Raw genomic sequence first — 25,000 nt, 5'->3', positions numbered from 1 at the left:
TTGCTCCACATACAGTAAGTAAAGTGATTGAACATTTCAGGAATTGTACTATATTACACCAAGACATTGTCATACCGAATCCTTGCCATGTTCTGGGTCCATGTGAATGTGTCCATGTGAAATGAACCCAGAGACCGTTTTCAACTCTATAAAGCCTACAAGAATTCACCAGCAGGTGTCAGTATACACACACACACACACACACACACACACACACACACACACACACACACACACACACACACACACACACACAGAGGGACCTTCATGAGGTTATAAGGGTTGTGCGTGCGTGTGTGTGTGTGTGTGTGTGTGTGTGTGTGTGTGTTGGTCCAGTAGAAATGCAAAGCAGATCTGATATATATAAATTTTAATTGACAAAACCCAGGGGGGCACGGTGGCTTAGTGGTTAGCACGTTCTCCTCACACCTCCAGGGTCGGGGTTCGATTCCCGCCTCCACCTTGTGTGTGTGGAGTTTGCATGTTCTCCCCGTGCCTCGGGGGTTTCCTCCGGGTACTCCGGTTTCCTCCCTCAGTCCAAAGACATGCATGGTAGGTTGATTGGCATCTCTGGAAAATTGTCCCTAGTGTGTGATTGCGTGAGTGAATGAGAGTGTGTGTGCCCTGCGATGGGTTGGCACTCCGTCCAGGGTGTATCCTGCCTTGATGCCCGATGACGCCTGAGATAGGCACAGGCTCCCCGTGACCCGAGGTAGTTCGGATAAGCGGTAGAAGATGAATGAATGAATGACAAAACCCAAAAAACTACAATAGTCTAGAAACATTTAGAGTAGGAAAAAAAAGCACATTTGGTACATCAATCATTACGTTCTTCAAGTTATTATCCTTAATAATAAACCCAAATCTTACACCATTTTGATATTATACATTGTTAAAAAAAAGAAAGAAAGATTGAGAGAGTCCTCAAAGAAATAAGATCGAGGATCATTTTACAAATTAAAAGTGTAATTATATGTTTAATTAATTATACAAATTGTGTAGAAAGTGTATAAAATTGTCAACGTTGCAGGATTTGGATGTTTTGGCTTTGAATTATTTGTTGCACAAAGATTAGTTTAAGAGCTTAAGAGTCAATTACAGTTCAGCTTGAAGAAACTCATTGGCCTGCGGTCTTCCACTGCGTCGGAGAACACCTCGTAGTCCTGTAATCACAGAGATGTTCAGAGAACACACAAAGACTAAATACACTGATTTCCTCACAGCTTATTTGTTATTAGCATGGTATAAAGGGTTGCTGTGTATTTTGCAGATCAGAATTACAGACCGTTGAGATGTCAGCACACAGTGTATGATGAACTGAAGATGACGAGTTGAGGTGACTAGACTGCATTCCAGTAACTCTCTCACTCACTCACTCATTTTCTACCGCTTATCCAAACTATCTCGGGTCACGGGGAGCCCGTTAAATCTTACCCATATACAATAGTGCTATTTTCTGATTGGCAATTGTGTAGCCTCTTTTTTTTGATTGGCTGATAAGTGTCAGGCTCGACTAAGAACTGAGACGCGCTTGATTCCTGCCCGGTTCCATAGAGACAGCGGTACGGACTGGTACATTTTGGGTGCTGCAGCATATTAAGTATATGATAAATAGTCAAAATGTTTTTCTGTGTGAGAAATACGATGTGTGGCGGGAGAACGTGACAAAAGACCCAAATGAGTGACTGTCACTCTAATGCGTGACACTTGAGAGCCCTGAAGATTGATAGATCGACTTTAATAAAACCGTTGATGTTAGACTATTAGATCGATTCATCAAATCATTCATTCATTTTCTACTGCTTATCCGAACTACCACGGGGTCACGGGGAGCCTGTGCCTATCTCAGGCGTCATCGGGCATCAAGGCAGGATACACCCTGGACGGAGTGCCAACCCATCGCAGGGCACACACACACACACTCTCATTCACTCACACAATCACACACTACGGACAATTTTCCAGAGATGCCAATCAACCTACCATGCATGTCTTTGGACCGGGGGAGGAAACCGGAGTACCCGGAGGAAACCCCCGAGGCACGGGGAGAACATGCAAACTCCACACACACAAGGCGGAGGCGGGAATCGAACCCCGACCCTGGAGGTGTGAGGCGAACATGCTAACCACTAAGCCACCGTGCCCCCCATTCCAGTAACTTCCAGTATTTATTAACAAAAGGATATTTTTTTTCTGGTCCTAAAAGCCATTTTTAAAAATTTCCTGTGTTCTACATGCTTAATGAGAAGGACATATTGTGCAAAGACGTTCATAGGCTGTTTTGTTTTACAGTGCTCTCAGCCCTGGGTTATACCTGACTTTAAATATGCAAGATAAAAACATAGTAATAAATAAATACAGGTATAACATGTGGGCATCTCACATGTGGTAGCCTAGTGGTTAAGGTGTTATGCTATTGGTTGGAAGGTCATGAGTTTGATTCCCAAGTCCATCAAGCTACCACTACTGGGCCCCTTAGCAAGGCCCTTAACCCTTAATTGCTCAGTTGTATGAATTGAAATAAAAAATGTAAGTCATTAACAGTTTGGGCAGAATATAAAGCACTGCACAGAACCATGCATAAGCAGCAACCTTTTTATCATGTTATTACCATTCACACTATCATAGCTCATTATCCTCATCCCCATCCATGCTCACCTTCACATGTATTTCTCGAGAAAGTGTGGAAAGAAGGTATTTCAGTGCCACTGATGTCTGGTACAGCTCTAATCTGCACTCATGTGATTAAAGACATGTTTAAAGAAACTCACCCCGCAGTATTGAGATCCATTAAAGACCTGAGGAGGCAAGGCATTAAAATTCCCCACCTTCTCCCTCATCTCATTCTTCACATCAGGGCTCACAGTGATGTCCTTGGCAATGTAATGAATGTTTTTCGAATCAAGGAACCTGAAGATTGCCTCCTGCTGTTTCTTTATCTGAAAGGAGATTATTTAAAATCTTAGCGTTATATTAAAAGCAGTTCATAGAGTTGTATTTTTTTCTTATATTCTTTACATTCATGAATGCTTTTAGATGGGTCTTTACCCTCATACTACATAAGAAAGACCCATTTAATTAATCGGTACCTCCAGAATTTTATCATTTGTAGAAATGAACACAAAATCAGCCAAATGCCACTGAATATTCATTACAACACACACTGAGCCAAAGCTAAAGCAATTCAAGCAGTTGAAATAAAGCTTTTTTTGGCAACAGGATTTCTATGGAGATATTAAAAATGTAAATGACTCAATAAATGGCTCCCAATTTCTATTTAACACGATTTCGCTGGCAAACAATCTCACAAATATGTTCCTGCAGGGATAAGTGGCAGCCAAACAGTGAGACAGACAGAATGAAAAAGATCTGAAGAAATGATGGGTTTTGTTTAAAAAAAAAAACATTATAAGTCTGGGACAAAAACTGAAATAAGAGAACAAAAGTAAAAACTAGAATGTACATTTCCTGAAGAAAATGTGAATGGTGCTTGCACGTGGCAAGTTCCCCTCATCGTGCTGATTGTTTTGATATGTCACATGTCCATGTTGTGCTAATATTTTTGAATAAGACATCACGTGACGTCAAGTGATGTGACCAGAATACACGTGAGGCAGTTCCCCTCATCGTGCTGATTGTTTTGATATGTCACATGTCCATGTTGTGCTAATATTTTTGAATAAGACATCACGTGACGTCAAGTGATGTGACCAGAATACACGTGAGGCAGTTCCCCTCATCTTGCTGATTGTTTTGATATGTCACATGTCCATGTTGTGCTAATATTTTTGAATGAGACATCACGTGACGTCAAGTGATGTGACCAGAATACATGTGAGGCAGTTCCCCTCATCTTGCTGATTGTTTTGATATGTCACATGTCCATGTTGTGCTAATATTTTTGAATAAGACATCACGTGACGTCAAGTGATGTGACCAGAATACACGTGAGGCAGTTCCCCTCATCGTGCTGATTGTTTTGATATGTCACATGTCCATGTTGTGCTAATATTTTTGAATAAGACATCACGTGACGTCAAGTGATGTGACCAGAATACACGTGAGGCAGTTCCCCTCATCTTGCTGATTGTTTTGATATGTCACATGTCCATGTTGTGCTAATATTTTTGAATGAGACATCACGTGACGTCAAGTGATGTGACCAGAATACATGTGAGGCAGTTCCCCTCATCTTGCTGATTGTTTTGATATGTCACATGTCCATGTTGTGCTAATATTTTTGAATAAGACATCACGTGACGTCAAGTGATGTGACCAGAATACACGTGAGGCAGTTCCCCTCATCTTGCTGATTGTTTTGATATGTCACATGTCCATGTTGTGCTAATATTTTTGAATGAGACATCACGTGACGTCACGTGACGTGACCAGAATACACGTGAGGCAGTTCCCCTCATCTTGCTGATTGTTTTGATATGTCACATGTCCATGTTGTGCTAATATTTTTGAATAAGACATCACGTGACGTCAAGTGATGTGACCAGAATACACGTGAGGCTGTTCCCCTCATCTTGCTGATTGTTTTGATATGTCACATGTCCATGTTGTGCTAATATTTTTGAATGAGACATCACGTGACGTCACGTGACGTGACCAGAATACACGTGAGGCAGTTCCCCTCATCTTGCTGAGTGTTTTGATATGTCACATGTCCATGTTGTGCTAATATTTTTGAATAAGACATCACGTGACGTCAAGTGATGTGACCAGAATACACGTGAGGCAGTTCCCCTCATCGTGCTGATTGTTTTGATATGTCACATGTCCATGTTGTGCTAATATTTTTGAATAAGACATCACGTGACGTCAAGTGATGTGACCAGAATACACGTGAGGCAGTTACCCTCATCTTGCTGATTGTTTTGATATGTCACATGTCCATGTTGTGCTAATATTTTTGAATAAGACATCACGTGACGTCAAGTGATGTGACCAGAATACACGTGAGGCAGTTCCCCTCATCGTGCTGATTGTTTTGATATGTCACATGTCCATGTTGTGCTAATAGTTTTGAATAAGACATCACGTGACGTCAAGTGATGTGACCAGAATACACGTGAGGCAGTTCCCCTCATCTTGCTGATTGTTTTGATATGTCACATGTCCATGTTGTGCTAATATTTTTGAATGAGACATCACGTGACGTCAAGTGATGTGACCAGAATACACGTGAGGCAGTTCCCCTCATCTTGCTGATTGTTTTGATATGTCACATGTCCATGTTGTGCTAATATTTTTGAATAAGACATCATGTGACGTCAAGTGATGTGACCAGAATACACGTGAGGCAGTTCCCCTCATCGTGCTGATTGTTTTGATATGTCACATGTCCATGTTGTGCTAATATTTTTGAATAAGACATCACGTGACGTCAAGTGATGTGACCAGAATACACGTGAGGCAGTTCCCCTCATCTTGCTGATTGTCTTGATATGTCACATGTCCATGTTGTGCTAATATTTTTGAATAAGACATCACGTGACGTCAAGTGATGTGACCAGAATACACGTGAGGCAGTTCCCCTCATCTTGCTGATTGTTTTGATATGTCACATGTCCATGTTGTGCTAATATTTTTGAATGAGACATCACGTGACGTCACGTGACGTGACCAGAATACACGTGAGGCAGTTCCCCTCATCTTGCTGATTGTTTTGATATGTCACATGTCCATGTTGTGCTAATATTTTTGAATAAGACATCACGTGACGTCAAGTGATGTGACCAGAATACACGTGAGGCTGTTCCCCTCATCTTGCTGATTGTTTTGATATGTCACATGTCCATGTTGTGCTAATATTTTTGAATGAGACATCACGTGACGTCACGTGACGTGACCAGAATACACGTGAGGCAGTTCCCCTCATCTTGCTGAGTGTTTTGATATGTCACATGTCCATGTTGTGCTAATATTTTTGAATAAGACATCACGTGACGTCAAGTGATGTGACCAGAATACACGTGAGGCAGTTCCCCTCATCGTGCTGATTGTTTTGATATGTCACATGTCCATGTTGTGCTAATATTTTTGAATAAGACATCACGTGACGTCAAGTGATGTGACCAGAATACACGTGAGGCAGTTACCATCATCTTGCTGATTGTTTTGATATGTCACATGTCCATGTTGTGCTAATATTTTTGAATAAGACATCACGTGACGTCAAGTGATGTGACCAGAATACACGTGAGGCAGTTCCCCTCATCGTGCTGATTGTTTTGATATGTCACATGTCCATGTTGTGCTAATATTTTTGAATAAGACATCACGTGACGTCAAGTGATGTGACCAGAATACACGTGAGGCAGTTCCCCTCATCTTGCTGATTGTTTTGATATGTCACATGTCCATGTTGTGCTAATATTTTTGAATAAGACATCACGTGACGTCAAGTGATGTGACCAGAATACACGTGAGGCAGTTCCCCTCATTGTGCTGAGTGTTTTGATATGTCACATGTCCATGTTGTGCTAATATTTTTGAATGAGACATCACGTGACGTCACGTGACGTGACCAGAATACACGTGAGGCAGTTCCCCTCATTGTGCTGAGTGTTTTAATATGTCACATGTCCATGTTGTGCAAATTATTGATTTTCACGGAATTTCCCATATTCATTTCTATGGGATTTTTTTTTGCATGCTCTTTTCATGTGCTGTGCGAACACCATTGGTCGGATCGCTTAGAAAAGTCATAGCACACCTCTCCTCAATGAGCCGGTCGATTTGACACCTCATTCATGGGTCTAGGACAAAAGCTGCGGGACAAGTTAAGTTTTGTCTGGCACAATAACAAGAATGTTGCTTTGCAAGCACCATTAATAAGACAAAAAGTCTTTACATGCAAAGATTTTAAAATACAAATTCAGTGAAGTCTATTTCATTCATTCATTCATTCATCTTCTACCGCTTATCCGAACTACCTCGGGTCACAGGGAGCCTGTGCCTATCTCAGGCATCATCGGGCATCAAGGCAGGATACACCCTGGACGGAGTGCCAACCCATCGCAGGTGAAGTCTATTTATTCATCATAAAGAAAAGGAATAAAAGATGTTGGGATTTTACCTCTCTAGATCCGCTGGCACTGCTCATGTAGATTATAATAGGCATGGTGTAGTGAGACGATCTGAAAGCTGTGTCCGGAGTGTCAGTGTAGGTCTGTGTGGTGTGTGTCAGTGTGTCTTGCATGGTGTCTTTTTACATAAGCAAGAGTAAAAAATGCAGCTTGTCATGTTAGAAGAGAAAATGAAAGTATCCTAAAAAAATGTACTTTAACCAAGCAGTGAACCAAAAACTGTCCTTACAGAAAGCGTCACAGTATCAATGATTATAGACTTTCCTTTGCTAAACAATAAAAGTGTAAAAGCCTTCTAAGGAGTTTTTTTTTTGGAGCGTCCATTGTACAGGTCCCTGTGAATGGGTTAATATGGACTAACTGCAACAGACTAGAACAAGTGCATTAAAATAAACATGTGAACTGAATTATATATGCTGGTTAATAGTATGAACAGCAGCTAAGCTAATTCTGCTTCTCTTGCTTCTACCCATCCTGAGGCATCCAGAGATTGTAAACGCTCCGGTTGTGTTTTGTTTCATGAAGATTTTGGACCTTCAGCGAGTAGATGCCAACGCTGTGAGGATCCTAAGGCATATAGAGATTGTACCAGTACAAAGATTTCAGACATTTAAAGAGAAGATACTAACTACATGTAGTCGTTAAGGACAAGAACTTCCTAATCAATACACAATTGTCAGACTGTATCTGACTGCAGAAAGGACATTATTCATAATAAAACTCTCTGGTGTTTATAACAGTTTATAATCACACCCTTCAGTGTCACCCAAATGAGGATGAGGTTCACTTTTGAGTCTGGTTCCTCTCAAGGTTTCTTCCTCTTCCATCTAATGGAGTTTTTCCTCACCACAGTCACCTCAGTCACCTCAGGCTCGTTCATTGCGGATAAATAGAATTTTTTAAAAATATGAATATATTTAAATATAGTATAATATTAAATCTTTGTATAATATTAAACTTTTTGTACTATATTTCTTATGTTCTGTAAAGCTGATTTGAGACAATGTCCATCATTAAAGTGCCATACAAATAAAATTGAATTCCAGGGTTGGGGGTTCGATTCCCACCTCCACCTTGTGTGTGTGGAGTTTGCATGTTCTCCCCGTGCCTCGGGGGTTTCCTCCGGGTACTCCGGTTTCCTCCCTCGGTCCAAAGACATGCATGGTAGGTTGATTGGCATCTCTGGAAAATTGTCCGTAGTGTGTGATTGCGTGAGTGAATGAGAGAGTGTGTGTGTGCCCTGCCATGGGTTGGCACTCCGTCCAGGGTGTATCCTGCCTTGATGCCCGATGACGCCTGAGATAGGCACAGGCTCCCCGTGACCCGAGGTAGTTCGGATAAGCGGTAGAAAATGAATGAATGAATGAATTCTTCGTATTCTTCTTTCTAGGTGTCGTGTCAAACTTCTACAGTGCAGGTTGTCATCCCTGGTCTTGGAGTACACTTTATCAACATTTTAGTGTTTTCCCTGCTCTAATACATTGACTTAGACTCAGGAAGTTAAGATAAGTGACTGATTAGATGAATCAGCTGTGTGGGGAGTAAAGAAAACACAAAAACACACTTAGCACTGGTTGACTTTATAGTATGCAGTAATATAAGTAGGGCATATTGGCTGTGTATTATCCATGAAACAAAGAAAAAACCCATGATATGTAGGTGTACCTAATAAACAGAATGGAATACTTATACAGTATCTGTCTGTCATTAAAAACCTCATAAAAATGTATTTAATTAAAACATCATTTTACAAAATGTCCCATTTTAAGAGTAATAGTATAATGTAATGAAATATTAATCATATCATTTATTATATTATTATTTAACGATACTAATTTGCAAGCAGAGAAATGTTCCCATGTAGCAGAATCCTGGGCTTTTAAGCTGTCTATTGCACGAAGATAAGCTTAAGCGTCCACTATATACAGTCCGCTTTTTGACTCATAGTTTGAAGAATTTCTCTGGCTTGCCGTCTTCCACTGCTTCGAAGAACGCCTGATAGTCCTGTATTAACAGAGAAGAAAACACGTTCAAAAAAACACACACAGACTAAAAACACTCATTACACACAACTTAATTGTTAGGGTGTTGTGTGTGAGGAGCTGAGACTTAATCTTGGGACTAGACTCTAGACATTAATTACTATATGTCATTACTAAAAGTGTGTATGTGTGTGTGTGTGTTTGTGATGGGGGCAGGAGGGGGGGCTACGCAATGTTCCAAATTTTCCTCACTCAAGTGGATTAGTAGATTTTATTGCTTTTAGTGGGCATTTTTAAAGTGCTCCCATGTCCTATTTACTTACTTAAAAGGAAAGACATAGTGTGTAAAGACACACATACAGTACACACACCCTTTTTTTGCTGGAATATATACCACAGTCTTTATGTCAGTGATGAAGTAGATTATACGGCCAAGAACATATATGTAGAACAATAAAACATGGATGATCAGAGATTTGATGATTGACTGAAGTAGTATAAATAAAGAGCAGTGTATAGTCATAGGGGGGCACGGTGGCTTAGTGGTTAGCACGTTCACCTCACACCTCCATGGTTGGGGGTTCGATTCCCGCCTTCACCTTGTGTGTGTGGAGTTTGCATGCTCTCCCCGTGCCTCGAGGGTTTCCTCCGGGTACTCCGGTTTCCTCCCCGGTCCAAAGACATGCATGGTAGGTTGATTGGCATCTCTGGAAAATTGTCCGTAGTGTGTGATTGCATGAGTGAATGAGAGTGTGTGTGTGTGTGCCCTGCGATGGGTTGGCACTCCGTCCAGGGTGTATCCTGCCTTGATGCCCGGTGACGCCTGAGATAGGCACAGGCTCCCCGTGACCCGAGGTAGTTCGGATAAGCGGCAGAAAATGAGTGAGTGAGTGAGGGAGTGTATAGTATGTGTATGTATTTTAAAGACTATTAGGATTGAATAGTAATTGTTTACAGTACGAGATCTACAATAACGGAAAAAAGTACTATACAAATTTATTAAATAAAAAAATACTATACATTTATACCTTTACTTTTAGCTTCTGTGATTACACAAACTTAAACCTGTAGCCCTACCGTCTGTTAGAATATTACAACAGATAACCAGTCAGAAATTGGGCTACACGTGCCTTAGGTGAGCACGTAAAATCATGACGTAGCGTCAGGCGGATAAAGGCTAAAAGTGAATGCAGTTACGAGGGTAAAATTAGCTGGCACTGTAAAATGAGTGGAACTTGGATGTTAACGGATGTTAAAAAGCTGTGATAATATACAGAATATACAGAATATAACACCAGATCATGTGAAACGGCAGATCTGTCCCTTTTTCTCACTGACGTGAAAGCTCGAGACGAGCCGCTAATGACAGCGGTCACGTGCAGTGTTTATCTAATAATCCAAAGGGTTAATTGTAAACTTCTGGTAAAAAGGTATGAGATGCCTGAAAAGTACAATAAATTAATCCAGGATTTTGTTTAACCTGGAGTGAAAACACCTATTAATACAAGATCCAATTTTTCAATCAGATATTTAACTTCCTGGGTTCCAGCCTGCACACTTAAATTCATTTAATGCACATTAAAACATTTACATTTACAGCATTTGACAGACGCGATAATCCAAAGCGAGAACTTTTCTGTGTGCATTCATGTGAAACTCACCCCACAGTATTGAGTTCCATTAAAGACCTGAGGAGGCAAGGCTTTGGGATTCCCCACCTTCTGCCTCATCTCATCCTTCACATCAGTGCTCACAGTGATATCCTTGGAAAAGTACTTGATGTTCTTTGAATCAAGGAACTGGAAGATTGCATCCTGATGTTTCTTTATCTGAAGTGAGATTCAGTTTAAAATCGTAGAATTGTATTAAAAGCGGTTCATTGTTCATGACATTGATCATCACCACCAGACATTCAACCAAAGTTCTCTCTGATTCACATGAGTTCAGCTAACTTAGAACGTCATTACATACGTGTTTTCACTGGTAAATGTTTAAAAGAAGATGTTTAAAAACAGTAGGAAATTTTGGTTTTCATACTCAATTGCTCATTACGCATACAGTACTGTGCAAAAGTTTTAGGCAGGTGTGAAAAAATGCTGTAAACAAAGAATGCCTTCAAAAATGGAAGTGTTAAACATTTATTTTCATAAATGAACAAAATGCAGTGAAGGAACAAAAGAGAAATCTAAATCAAATCAATATTTGGTGTGAACGTGTTTTGCCTTCAAAACAGCAGCAATTCTTCTAGCTACACTCGCACACAGTTTTTGAAGGAACTCGGCTGGTAGGTTGTTCCAAACATCTTGGAGAACTAACCACAGATCTTCTGTGGATGTCGGCTTTCTCACATCCTTCTGTCTCTTCATGTAATCCCAGACGCACTGGATGATGTTGAGATCAGGGCTCTGTGGGGGTCGTGCCATCGTTTCATGCTGGTTTGAAGGCAAAAGGTAGTAACACCAAATATTGATTTGATTTAAATTTTTCTTTCGTTTGCTCACTTTGCATTTTGTAAATTGACAAAAATAAACACTCATTATTTATATTTCTGAAAGCATTCTTTGTTTACAGCATTTTTTTTCACACCTGCCTAAAACTTTTGCACAGTACTGTATATATACTGTTTAATTTAAAAGGATTATTTTTTTTATACTTCTATAAAGCTGATTTTTGACAATGACCATTGTTAAAAATTCTATACCAATAAAATTTTATTGGATTTTCCGTCCGTCATTGTAAACAATACTAAACGTTTCACTGCAGTGACAGTGCCGAGGTTAAACTACAACATTATTATTTAAAAGGACGTGTTAATAAGATCCTAATTAGATTAACCAGAATATTGGTTCTGTTTTTTTCTGCTTCTTAGTTTATCACAACACTTCAAGTGACATGCTTAACTCGGTTGTTGACTCAGGGATTTGCTGAGCCGTGACATGCCGTAACAGTCACTATTATACAGTTATTTATCACAGTATGTCATAATGCCTGATGAATGTCATGGCCTTATATAACTCCACCCCGAAACACATTGTCTTTAAATGAAATCAGAATATATTACAGACGTGGTCTTAGTTTCCAGTTATAATACCTTCTACACTTCTGGGAAGGTTTTCCACTAGATTGTGGACCTTGGCTGAGAAATCCAATATGGAGGTGCAAATATACAGAATATAAGCAACGATATTGTGAGTTAAAGCTGATACTAGGCTCAGCTAGTGCAGAATGTACAGAAGACAACAGAGAGAGAGAGAGATAGAGAGAGAGAGAGAGAGAGAGGGGGAGAGAGAGAGAGAGAGAGAGAGAGAGAGAGAGAGAGAGAGAGAGAGAGAGAGAGAGAGAGAGAGAGAGGGAGGGAGGGGGAGAGAGAGAGAGAGAGGGAGAGAGAGAGAGAGAGAGAGAGATATAGAGGGAGAGAGAGTGGGGGGGGAGAGAGAGATAGAGAGAGAGAGAGAGAGAGGGAGGGAGAGAGAGAGAGAGGGAGAGAGAGAGAGAGAGAGAGAGAGAGAGAGAGAGAGAGAGAGAGAGAGAGAGAGAGAGAGAGAGAGAGAGAGAGAGAGAGAGAGAGAGAGAGAGAGGGAGAGAGAGTGGGGGGAGAGAGAGAGAGTGAGATAGAGAGAGAGTGTGTGGGAGGGAGTGAGAGAGAGAGAGGGAGACAGAGGGAGAGAGAGAGAGAGAGAGAGAGAGAGAGGGAGAGAGAGAGGGAGAGAGAGAGAGAGAGAGAGAGAGAGAGAGAGAGAGAGAGAGAGGGAGGCAGGGAGAGAGAGAGAGAGAGAGAGAGAGGGAGAGAGAGAGGGAGAGAGAGAGGGAGACAGAGGGAGAGAGAGAGAGAGAGAGAGAGAGAGAGAGAGAGAGAGAGAGAGAGAGAGAGAGAGAGAGAGAGAGAGAGGGAGAGATAGAGGGAGAGAGAGAGAGGGAGAGAGAGAGAGAGAGGGAGGGGGAGAGAGAGAGAGAGAGAGGGAGAGAGGGAGAGAGAGAGAGATAGAGGGAGAGAGAGAGGGAGAGAGAGGGGAGAGAGAGAGAGAGGGGGAGAGATAGAGGGAGAGAGAGAGAGAGAGAGAGGGAGAGAGAGAGGGAGAGAGAGAGGGAGACAGAGGGAGAGAGAGAGAGAGAGAGAGAGAGAGAGAGAGAGAGAGAGAGAGAGAGAGAGAGAGAGATGGACAGATTAAAGTGCTGCTGCATTGCTACCTAAATCCCACTGCACCACACTCAGCAGGTAGCCAAACAGCATTGTGGATTATGCATAAAACCACTAAAAGAAGTTTAAACTAAAAATACTAATAAAATAAAAGTATATGTTTAATACGATATAATATGCTGAGTTAATATACAAGTCATTCAGTCATTCATGGATTATTCTTTTTAGAATAGTCAGTAAACATTTCAGGGCTAGATTTAATCTATTTCTGCTGAACTGTCTTTTTTTCCCAGAGCTGTAATTTCCCTTCTTTAAATGCCTGTTGTCAAAATGTTGCTGACTCCATGAATATACATACTGTACAGGAAGTTCCCAACTTTCATTTAACACAGTTCTAATAGCCAACAAACCCAAAACTATGGTTCTGCAAGGACAAGTTACAGCCAAACAGTGAGACAGAAAAGGATTAATTGAGATTAATTAATTAATTAATAAGATTAGAAGAAAAAACATTTCACAATGCAAATCTGAAAAAGAAGTATTATAAATTGTAAAAAGGGATAAAAGAAAAAGGGATTTTACCTCTCTGGAGCCGCTGGCACTGCTCATGTAGATTGTAATAGGCATGGTGTGGTGTGGTGTAGTGAGACGATCTGACAGCTGTGGCGGACTAAAGTGTTGGTGTAGGTCTGTGTGATATGTGTGTATGGTGTGTGTATATGAATACTAACTTTCTCCAGGACCAGGCAGGCAGGTTCTGGCATGATTACCACCTGACAGACACACCTCATATATACACACACACACACACACACACACATATACACACATATACACACACACTCTCTCTCACACTCACTCTCTCCCGCTCTCTAACTCAGTAGAGAAGCAGTGAGTCAGGGCAGGTATACTGTATATATATTCATTTAAATTCTTAGTTTGTTTCTTAGCAAACTTAATATTTTATGCATTTAATGTTAAATATTTAATATTTAACAGAACAGAGTTATGAGTAAGCTGTAACAATGTAAGTTATAAAACATGACATGGACAGTCAAGGAAAATAATTATTAACATGCTGGAAAAAAAATGCTGCTTCTTGTGTAATCAGGGAAAGTGAAGTTATTGACTATCACCTACCATTAATGTTAAACATTTCTAGCAGTTAGCAGACACCCTTATCCTGAGTGACTTTTTATTTATACACCTGAACAATAAGGGCCTTGCTCAGGGGCCCAACGGTGGTAGCTTGGTGGACCTGGGCCTTGAACCTATGACCAGCCAATCAGTAGTCCAGCACCTTAATCACTAGGCTACCGAATCCCTATATAAAACTACACAGGCTTTCTTTTGTTATATAATAAAAGTGTACATCTTTTAATAATTTTTTTTACCAACCCTCTGCAGAGATTATGTGGAGTGTCCACTGTACAAAGCCTCTGTGAAGGAGTTAATATTTTTTAACTACAACATATTATAACATATTACAAGTGCATTATAATACTGTACATACCTGTGAACTGACCTATTGTCAGAATCAAAACCTTCTGACCAATCAGAATCAAGAATTCATCATCACTGCTGTATGAAACATTCTACTAATAATTTTTGGATAAATTATATTAGATAGATATCATGAGAAGACTGAGAGATCTGAAGCTGTCATTTTAAAGATTAATTTTTTAATGCTTCTCCTGGACTATTTTTTTTTTTTAGAATATTTCTGTCTTTCTTGTCCATAATGTGAAAATGTCTTGGATTGATATTCCATATCACCTCATTATGCTGCAGATGTTCTACGATTCAGTGGAAGAAAGTGTTATATTCTACACCCTAGAAGTGTTCTGTGGCACTTAACTAACAGGATCAACAGGTATTAACCTGTGTTTGTGACCTAACCTGACAGTCTGGTGCATGTGACTGAGAGAAGGAGAGAAAAAACAACTGAACACTTCCGTACAATACACATCTCTGACAGACTCCTGTAGTGCTCGGTCCCCATCCATAACATACCGAATAGGGGTAAATTAAGCAAGACAACATACACTGATGTAATGTGCACAGGACAAATTAAGGTTTGTTCTTCTCATAGATGTTGAGGCACATTTCTCCAATGCACAGGTTCACAACACTGGTTCCTGGTCCTACACTCTGTTATATAAATATTTTTGTGTTTTTTCCTACTTTAACACATTCACTGAGAATTGACTGATTAGATCAAACAGCTGTGCTGGAGCAGAAAAAGAAAACCCAATAAAACACACTTATCTCTGCTTTAGGTACAGAAGTATTTGGGCCCTCACAACCAGACTGTGTAACAGTTTCTTTCCACAAGCCATCAGACTCCTTAATAACTGAGCTAAGCTGTACTGAGCACAACACCCACACACACACTCATAAACTGTATGGACTACACAGACCTACACTAAATACACACACTTCCGATATACATCCGTCAAACTGTTTACATGCTGTTTTTGCACACTGTTTTGCTCTTTGCACATGTTGTCTCATATTTCAGTTGATTGCTGTTTTGCACAAAACTTTACAATATCTCATGTAACTGCTGCTATAATACTAATGTGTTCATTCCAGTATTTCTGCACACGTAATATTGTTTAAACATACAGTATTTACAGTATTTACACTGGTCTGTGCTGGTTTTGTGTATTGTCTTTTGTGTATTGTATTTTGTGTATTGTCTTGTAATTTTGTAGTCTTTCTTTCTGTCTTTTGTACTGCACTATCTTGTTTGTCTTGTCCTGCACTGTCTTTCTGTCTTTTGTGTTGCACTGTCTTTCTGTCTTTTGTCCTGCAGTGTCTTTCTGTCTTTTGCCCTGCACTGTCTTTTGTCCTGCACTGTCTTTTTGTCTTTTGTCTTGCACTGTCTTGTTTGTCTTGTCCTGCACTGTCTTTCTGTATTTTGTTCTGCACTGTCTTTCTGTCTTTTGTCCTGCAGTGTCTTTCTGTCTTTTGTCCAGCACTGTCTTGTTTGTCTTGTCCTGCACTGTCTTTTGTCCAGCACTGTCTTGTTTGTCTTGTCCTGCACTGTCTTTTGTCCAGCACTGTCTTGTTTGTCTTGTCCAGCACTGTCTTTCTGTCTTGTCCTGCACTGTGTACACCAGGTCACACAGTTGCACTTTATGTATCTAGGACTAACTTACTAAGTCCTTATCTCCGTCTTTGTGTTATGTAGCACCAGGTCCTGTATAAACACTGTCTCATGTCACTGTGTACTGTAACAGCTATGTAAGGTTGAAATGACAATAAAAGCTTCTTGACTTGACTTCTTCTTGATAGTATTCTTTAATAGAAGTGGTTTAAGAGATTTGTTCCTCTTGTTGCCTCGGGGAGATTATTCACCTCAATAGTCATGACTTAATTACTTTGTGACATTGTGTAAATGTTCAGGTCCTGGGTTGGAAATCTGTAATCACCAATAAACAAATGATTCATTTGAAAAACTTGAACTCGTGTGAATTCCAATTCTGTGTTCTTTTAACCCTTCTTTCAACCCTTTATTAACATTCCTGTGTTTTTGTATAACGTCTCTCAGGACGCATAATACACACAGTACAGCGTACAGCGCCACCTAGTGCTTGAATTAAACAAACAATTAATCGCTGAATAAATAACGCTTAATACACATAACCGTATTCGTGTATCAAACGAAATAAAACTCCATAAAATAAAACTAACAACAAATATACATGAATAAGCAGACTTTTCGGGGTTAATAATTCCTTTCGGGCACTTTTCAGAACACCTTTGGGTCCTTTTAGCGTTTAAACAGTGTTGTCGCGGTTGTGACGTCCTCTTTTACCCGCTGTCAGAGGGACGATTGGGTGAGTTCTCCTGTTGTCTCCACACAATCTGCTTTAAACCGTAAACATCCTTTAATTAAACTACTTTTGAGTGTAAACCAGGATATAAACATTGATATGGCGACGTTTGTTTGTGTTTATTTCAGAATTTTACTTCCAACATCCGTCGCTAATCTACAATGGCCGAGGAAGGGTAAGTGCGTTGCTAAGCGCCCGGCGCTCGCGCCACGAAATAAGTAGCTAAAATAGGATAAACACTTGCACTGCTTGTTTACTTCGTGAATGTGGACATAGATGTATTTACACTTCCATATAAACGTCCCTTAAGTTAATATGTAGCGTTAACAGCAGGAAAATGAGCTAATTTGCTAATTAGCTATAAGCTAACTGAGGTAATTTGGTCATTAGCTATAAGCTAACATAAGCATATAATTTTCCAAAACATTCCAAAACTTATTTGAGTTAAACAAAACATATTAAATTATACAATGTAATGCTGGTGGTTAGTAGCCTTGTTTTTCTGAGATTTAATTTGATTATTTTATAAAATGTCATAAAACCGGGGCCCCCTGGCACCATCTCAGGGCCCCCAGTTTGAGAACCACTGTCCTACACTACTTGTTCTGAGCAGGTGTTGTCAGTGAACCGGGGCCCCCTGGCACCCTCTCAGGGCCCCCAGTTTGAGAACCACTGGCCTAGACTACTTGTTCTGAGCAGGTGTTGTCAGTGAACCGGGGCCCCTTGGCACCATCTCAGGGCCCCCAGTTTGAGAACCACTGTCCAACACTACCTGTTCTGAGCAGGTGTTGTCAGTGAACCGGGGCCCCCTGGCACCATCTCAGGGCCCCCAGTTTGAGAACCACTGGCCTAGACTACTTGTTCTGAGCAGGTGTTGTCAGTGAACCGGGGCCCCCTGGCACCCTCTCAGGGCCCCCAGTTTGAGAACCACTGGCCTAGACTACTTGTTCTGAGCAGGTGTTGTCAGTGAACCGGGGCCCCTTGGCACCATCTCAGGGCCCCCAGTTTGAGAACCACTGGCCTACACTACTTGTTCTGAGCAGGTGTTGTCAGTGAACCGGGGCCCCTTGGCACCATCTCAGGGCCCCCAGTTTGAGAAGCACTGCCCTACACTACTTGTTCTGAGCAGGTGTTGTCAGTGAACAGGTTGTAAAACTGTTGGCTAAGTTACAGACACTCATGAAAAACTGATGCTGATTATCTGGGAAACGTCTCTAACAGCAGTCACAATGTCATTGTTTGTGTCAAACAAGTTGTGAATTTGTTGTAACATTAAAACAGGAGATCATGACTTACTCTGTGCTCAAAGTGATGCTCGCAGCTCCAGTGGTTATCTCTGTGGGTGAACGAGGATGATGCTGAACAATTCCAGGATTTGCTTTTTTCATTGGTTGTGTTAAATCTTACCCAAATACAATAGTGCTATTTTCTGATTGGCTATCGTGTAGCCTCTTTTTTTTGATTGGCTGATAAGTGTCAGGCTCGACTAAGAACTCCAGGGGAGACGCGCTTGATTCCTGCCCGGTTCCATAGAGACAGCGGTGTGGACTGGTACATTTTGGGCACTGCGGCATATTAAATATATGATAGTCAGTTTTTCTGTGACATACAGCGTGTGACCAAAATCTCATTATCTCATCGTCTGCATTGTCTTCTTGTATAGTGTTATTTATGTCTGTACCTTTTGAGTCACAAACTCTCAAAGAACCAAATTCATTGTGTCAACACACTTGGCCAATAAATCTGATTCTGATTCTAAAATGAGTGACTGTCACTTGAGAGCCCTGGCTAACAGCTAATTTGGTCATTAGCTATAAGCTAACTAGAGCTAGCTGGTTCAATTGCTCTTTAACTGCTACATGATTGACAGAAAGCACCCTAGTTTAAAATGTTTCTGGTCGCTGATTTTCTCTGTCTAACTATTTTACACACCCCCAAATCATCAAAATTTTAGTTTATGGACAAAATCATAAACTTTTTGTTCAGACACGTTTTAAAGGTTTATTTGGTTATAAATTTGTTGAACATGTCGTTATTAGTGGTCTAGAACCTGGGCTTTGTCAACAAAGACTGGAGAAACCTTTGTCTTTAATGATTTATTTGCCTTGAGGTTATTGAAGTGTAATAGATTTATTTAGAAAACCTCAAACAAGCTTATGGAATGATATGAACACTTTTTTTTTTTTTTTTTTAACATATAACTGTGTTTTTATGCTGCCATGTAAAGTTTAAGGCAGTTTCAGTCTAGTTTCAGCAGTCAGTGTAGATTAGCACTGTAGATGAACCCCACAAAAAAATAAATCTGGTGGAGTTTCCTAATAAGCAGCCTGATAATTCTGGGTTGTATGATGAACATTTAATTGGTAGCTGCATGTCAAAGCAGTGCTTACACTTTAAAAACCAAAGTCCTCAGGTGCTATGATGACTCTTTGGTCTTTAGTCGGATACCCCTTCACTCTCTTCATGAGTGAGACATCCAGTCTGAGCATGCTGCTGGACAAGTGGGGTACTTATTTATTTCTTTTTTTGGCTTTCTTCTATTTAACATCTTCCTGTCCTGTTTGTGCACAGCATTGCTGCCGGAGGTGTGATGGATGTGAACACCGCCCTGCCCGAGGTGCTGAAGACCGCACTCATTCACGACGGACTCGCTCGTGGAATCCGGGAGGCTGCCAAGGCTCTAGATAAGTAAGAACATCGGGCTTAGCTGGGACATTATGTCATGCTGCATCTATGATGATGATCTGGCTCCCTCTACTGAAGTCACTGAGGAAAGCTGCCATTTGTTACCCAATTTTTTTCTGAGGTGCTGGTGATTAGTTGTCAGCGGACCGGTAAAAGATTATTTTGCCTCATTCTGTCTTTTTTTTTTTCTTCTTTCGCTCATCAGACGCCAGGCTCATCTGTGTGTCCTTGCTGCCAACTGCGACGAGCCCATGTACGTCAAGCTGGTGGAGGCTCTCTGTGCCGAGCATCAGATCAACCTCATCAAGGTACGAGTGCTTAGCGAGCGTGTTCTTCCTACATGATTGGTTTGTGTCTGTGATGACAACTTGGCTCCCTCTACTGAATCTAGTGAGGAAATAGCCTTTGTTACCCAATTGTTCCTGAGACACACTGATTGATGTATTTGTGATGGAGCTGCATGTAAAACCTGCTTGGTTTAAAGGCTGAATCTTCCACAAGATTTCTAAAATGTACCTGGTCTGTATTTGCTGTCTGTTTAGCAGTTCCAAGGTTTAAACAGTTAGGGAGTTTTGCAATACAGTATTTTGTATTTGGAAGTAACTTGGCTTAGCAAAAGAATTTTAGAACTGATGTTGTATAACTTATAATATTTAGTAGTTAAAATTAAAATGTTGGCTTCCACTCAGTTTGATTTGCTGTACCAACATAATTGTAAGAGTAACACATTAAATTCTCATTAAAACAGGACCTGCTCTTTATCTTTAATTAATGGGCTAATTATTAGGGGGAAAAAATCTTTGACTCGGTATGATGTAGAGCAATAATTCTAAAATTGATACATGGATCCACATTCAGGTTCAAGTCTGTGACTGTAGTATAAAATCCTTTTCCCCCTGAATGTTCCTCGTGTTCCTTTTGTATGTTTGTGAACTGAATGGTCAGACCTGTACTATCAGCCTTTAGAAAAGTAGCTTCATTTATAAAGTCACACAGAATCCTGCCTACAATTTCTCTCTGAAATAAGCATGCTGACCCTCCCCTGTGTTTTCTCTTTACAGGTAGATGACAATAAGAAGCTTGGTGAATGGGTCGGACTGTGCAAGATTGACAGGGAAGGCAAACCTCGCAAGGTGGTGGGCTGCAGCTGTGTGGTCGTTAAGGTGAGGGAGCCTTGTTTTAGTTCAAATCAGATGAGCTGTTCGATTAGCCAGAACGAGTCCAGACACTGGCTTTCTGTGCCATGTGCCTGTTTGTGGTTTCTTACTGGCGAGAGAGAACAAGCCGGAATCACGAGCCTCAAGAGCTGAACATGGTCTATGAGGTCCCCAGATGGGCAACAATCTACTGTATTTAAAGTCGCAATCTGATTGAAGAGCGCGAGTCGGAGTCTCTTGTTTATACGTAAACCAGTGCATGTAGCACTTGCAGTGTAAAAGTTGGTTCTTTTATTTTTGGATTGATTTTTCTTAAATGTTAATGTTAATTATATTTAAGGGTTTTTGGGTTTTTTTTTCTCCTCAGCTTTAGTGTTCTTGCTGTGTTGTATAAAGTTGAATAAAAATGACCCTTTTCTCTTCTGCAGGACTACGGCAAAGAGTCTCAAGCCAAGGATGTCATCGAGGAATACTTCAAATCAAAGAAATGAAGAACTGAATAAAAGCCTTTTGAAGATATTTATGATTTGAAGCCTCTTGATTTGAAAAACATTTGGTCTGTATTTAGATTGTGACACGGTATTGAAGTAATTGAATTTGTCAGAGTTTAAGATCTCTACAGGTGTTTAGATGACATTTGGTGTTTAAATTGGGTAATAGAAGTGTGCACACCTGGTCGTGTGTACATATTTATTTATTGCTTGCTGTGCTGAGAAGCTGCTTCAACTCAAGTATTAAACAATTTAGTTCTCATTTGTTCAATGTGGTAATAGTCACCAGATCCTGTACATTCTGTGTATTTACTGTGTTCTACATACATGTCTACTAGTAAGATGCGAATCAGCCTGCTTAAGAGAAATGCAGCACAAGATGTATCAGTGTAAAGATTACACACACACACACACTTTTTTCTTTTCTTTGTTTGTGGGTATTTATCAGTTGAACTGTCTAACTTGGGGATGTAGTATAGCCTGAAGAACTGGGCTTTAGTTACAGTATGGGTGGGGGAAACGTCAGTAGTTGGCTGAAAATGGCTTGGTGATGCAATTTAATTTTTGAAATTAGAAAACCAAAAATAAGAGTTCAGTGTTAAATATAAAACATTTTTGTGTGTGTGTATATATATATTACACACACATTGTACTCATGCAGTCAAAGAGGTGTTTAAAAACATGTAATATTAGCTAGCTTGCATTATCCAACTAGCTGCATGAGGTTTGGTTCCTGTGGAAGTTTTTTAAGGCCATTGCATAAGGGTTCTAATGGTATTTGTAGCAGGAAGTCCATGTTTGTACTGCTTTTATAAAAATTTAAGCACAAGCTGGAATGCTTGACTATAAATATATATTACACACATCAGTGCTGCAAAATGAACAGGAAACAGATGTGGAGTATTCACTCTTTCATTTTCAGTCTTTGTTCATCTACATACATTTTCAAAATGAACAAAAAAAAAAAACCCCACACAAAATTCATAAGGCACAACAAATTATACACATACTTCTTTGCCAAAAACTTACAAAAAGACCAAATGAAAAAAAAAAAATTTGCCAACACAGTCTTTAATGTTAAATTGAGTTCCTGTAAAATAATTTACATGAGTTATTAGTCTATGCTAGATTGTACAGATCTATTGTTTTATAGCAGAGGAAAACTGCGCTATGGGGTTGAAGCTCCTCTGAATAGAGAGGACGACGTTACGTAGAAGCAGTTTTGTTCGTCTCTGAAAAATGAAGATCCCACCGAGATGCAGCGTGTATATAATATAAGACCTTTTGTGAGCGATTGATGAGCTCGTTTTGAGCGTTAAAATCCCCCTGTTGCCCCTTTGCTCAGACAGACCGAGTCTTTTTAAGACAGTGCAGAGTTATCTCAGAAGCCAGAGAAATCATAATTAAAAAGACAGACGACACAAACCAACATAAAAGGAGGCTGCAGTGTAATGTTGTTCTTAAATAGTTGTACAAAAAGAGGCCTATGATACAGCTGTCGAGTGTTACAGGTACTCGAATTCCAGTGCTTGGTGGAGGGCGAGCAGGTCCGAGTGGCTGGATATTCGCCAGAACGGCATGTTGTGCTGTGAGGAGAGAAAGAGATTGCGGTTAATTTGTGTCAGAAAGAAACAGAGCGAGATAGAAAGAGAGACAGAGACCCTACAAACTATAAAAACACCTACAGACGGGTGACAAATTGAAGGAAAAAAACAATTAATGTGTCTTATTAAGTTGTTGATCCACAAGAAGTCTTCCGAAACTGTACTGGAATCATGAACGCCGTTTAGAATTTTCTCCTCGTCTCAATTTTCTGTCTAACACATTGCTCCAGAATCTTTGGGTTCAGATCTGGAGACTGTAAAGGCTCATCAGATCTCATGCCATATCTTTCCCATCATCCGCATTGAGATAGAAATGTTTCAACGTAGGATAACGGGAATCAAGATAAGACAGAACGTTGGGTTTATTTCCAATGTACACCTGAACCAAGTCAGATAATTAATAAATAATTCATAATTAATAAACGCCCCTCCCCTCAAGCCACAAGCATATACAACCCGATGGTTTTTCCTTCATTTCATCACCCGTCTGTATATACTGAATTGCCAGTGTTTTAGGTCAGCGGTCTCCAATCTTATCCGCAAAGGGCCGGTGTGGGTGCAGGTTTTCATCCCAACCAAGCAGAAGCCACACCTGATTCCACCTGTTTAATCAGCTGTTCTTGGCTTTTAGTAGACTCTGGTGTGGCTTCTGCTTGGTTGGAATGAAAACCTGCACCCACACCGGCCCTTTCCGGATAAGATTGGAGACCCCTGTTTTAGGTTCATCTACCATTAGATTCCTGAGCTCTGAAACCGATACTAATGAAGAGCTGAAACTAATGAAGGTGACGATTGACACCGATTGTTCAAACAAATGTTCTACAGTCAGTAAAAATGTGCCTGTATGGAAGGACCTAAGAAACTGGCAACTCGGTGTGTATCATATCCCCTACATTAAAATGATCAATAACATTTACAATAACAATGATGGGCCTCATTTAGCAATCTCTTAGTAAAGTTAGTAGTAAGGAAAAGTTTTTGCAAAACAAAAATTCAACAAAAGCTCAGCTGTTGCTGTGTGTCAGCCACCACAGACACACACTTATTTTATAGTCTTCCTTATACGGGGTGCCATTACTTTTGCCCCTTTTGCCCTAATGGACTAAATCTTTTAAATTTAAACAGAAATCCATAACAAAATTCTATGTAATATCTATGTAATTTGCCAACTCATGAGCAATCCTAAGATACAAATATTTCTTATCCAGTTTGATAAATGTGGCCCGAAGTTCAGCAACCGTGTCCACACGTAGATATATTTTACTACTATAGACAGTTTCAAAATCAAAGCCCACTACTGTAACTAGAAACCCAACAGGCAGTTATCACACAGTTACAGAACGGAGAAGCCGAGAACAGTAGAGTCACTAAGTTAGCCGCAATCAAATATCAATAAAGGGTTTAGAAAAAGAGTTTGTGTTGTGTGTATCAGCAAAGCTAGTTAGCCGAGTTAAAGCAAACCTCTTACAAACCCTTTATGAATATCAGCATGTAAACATTTCTCATCGAACCCAGAAATACAGGTTGTCAATTTGCCAACAAGCATTTTTCAGCACCGAGTTCACTTTTTCAACATGGCAAAAACACGCAGCTCAAACATCTCAAAGTAAGCTAATTCGATCGTAATACTGATGCAGGATGCTGGACAAACCGCTAGCATGTCTTTATTTTAGATCATAATGAAGTTTAGGTCGTATAGTATGGAATATATAGAGATGTCTATTAGTAAATTTTCTGAATTAAATGACCATGTATTATTTTTGGGGTCAATTTAAGTTCTGCCTTAATTCGTTCCCAAAAATAACCTGCTTTATGCTTTATATTAAGTTTGACATTTTGAATATTGGATGTTATTTTTGGAAAGGTGGATTCAAACCCTTCATCCTTTTGGCCATTAGGACGGACTAAAATGGTTTGGCAAAGTTGTCCTTAACTCAGGTTTTAAAACATGAAGATCAAGTTTATCAATGAGAAATTGAATTCATCAATACTTTTTATCAATAG

At 40.1% G+C, this 25,000-nt stretch overlaps 4 protein-coding genes and 3 non-coding genes across 12 annotated transcripts in view; 4 read left to right on the top strand and 3 right to left on the bottom strand.

Moving 5' to 3' along the window:
- Nucleotides 1–404: 404 nt before the first annotated feature.
- LOC132862266 (SH3 domain-binding glutamic acid-rich-like protein 3) lies at nucleotides 405–7,212 on the bottom strand. Its single transcript, XM_060894209.1, has 3 exons — nucleotides 7,088–7,212; nucleotides 2,772–2,939; nucleotides 405–1,163 (listed from the first exon to the last, which is right to left on the bottom strand). The coding sequence occupies exons 1-3, from the start codon at nucleotides 7,208–7,210 to the stop codon at nucleotides 1,092–1,094; spliced, it is 363 nt and encodes a 120-aa protein (XP_060750192.1). The 5' UTR covers nucleotides 7,211–7,212; the 3' UTR covers nucleotides 405–1,091.
- Nucleotides 7,213–8,661: 1,449 nt separating this feature from the next.
- zgc:153284 (uncharacterized protein LOC751696 homolog) lies at nucleotides 8,662–13,958 on the bottom strand. Its single transcript, XM_060894332.1, has 3 exons — nucleotides 13,800–13,958; nucleotides 10,741–10,908; nucleotides 8,662–9,101 (listed from the first exon to the last, which is right to left on the bottom strand). Exons 1-3 carry the CDS (start codon nucleotides 13,842–13,844, stop codon nucleotides 9,039–9,041), a joined length of 276 nt encoding a protein of 91 aa, XP_060750315.1. The 5' UTR covers nucleotides 13,845–13,958; the 3' UTR covers nucleotides 8,662–9,038.
- Nucleotides 13,959–16,960: 3,002 nt separating this feature from the next.
- rps12 (ribosomal protein S12) lies at nucleotides 16,961–21,420 on the top strand. Its single transcript, XM_060894331.1, has 6 exons — nucleotides 16,961–17,062; nucleotides 17,188–17,234; nucleotides 19,631–19,747; nucleotides 19,950–20,052; nucleotides 20,806–20,907; nucleotides 21,330–21,420. Exons 2-6 carry the CDS (start codon nucleotides 17,221–17,223, stop codon nucleotides 21,390–21,392), a joined length of 399 nt encoding a protein of 132 aa, XP_060750314.1. The 5' UTR covers nucleotides 16,961–17,062; nucleotides 17,188–17,220; the 3' UTR covers nucleotides 21,393–21,420.
- On the top strand, nucleotides 19,472–19,549 carry LOC132862863 (small nucleolar RNA SNORD101). Its single transcript, XR_009650073.1, has one exon. It is a non-coding gene; the product is annotated as a small nucleolar RNA SNORD101 (small nucleolar RNA).
- LOC132862858 (small nucleolar RNA SNORD100) lies at nucleotides 19,786–19,870 on the top strand. The gene has a single exon (XR_009650069.1). It is a non-coding gene; the product is annotated as a small nucleolar RNA SNORD100 (small nucleolar RNA).
- LOC132862857 (small nucleolar RNA SNORD100) lies at nucleotides 20,095–20,176 on the top strand. The gene has a single exon (XR_009650068.1). It is a non-coding gene; the product is annotated as a small nucleolar RNA SNORD100 (small nucleolar RNA).
- A 946-nt stretch (nucleotides 21,421–22,366) lies between the features above and the next one.
- Nucleotides 22,367–25,000, bottom strand: part of eya4 (EYA transcriptional coactivator and phosphatase 4) — a 44,805-nt gene continuing 42,171 nt past the window's right edge. For all 6 annotated transcript variants that reach the window (XM_060894799.1, XM_060894798.1, XM_060894802.1 and 3 more), the window contains one exon: nucleotides 22,367–22,978. In XM_060894799.1, coding sequence (XP_060750782.1) covers nucleotides 22,898–22,978 — 81 coding nt within the window. In that variant the 3' untranslated portion in view covers nucleotides 22,367–22,897. The remainder of the gene's footprint in view (nucleotides 22,979–25,000) is intronic.

This window comes from Tachysurus vachellii, chromosome 19, assembly GCF_030014155.1.
Source record: "Tachysurus vachellii isolate PV-2020 chromosome 19, HZAU_Pvac_v1, whole genome shotgun sequence".
NCBI lineage: Eukaryota > Metazoa > Chordata > Actinopteri > Siluriformes > Bagridae > Tachysurus > Tachysurus vachellii.
This window is presented reverse-complemented; position numbering and strand designations above follow the sequence as displayed.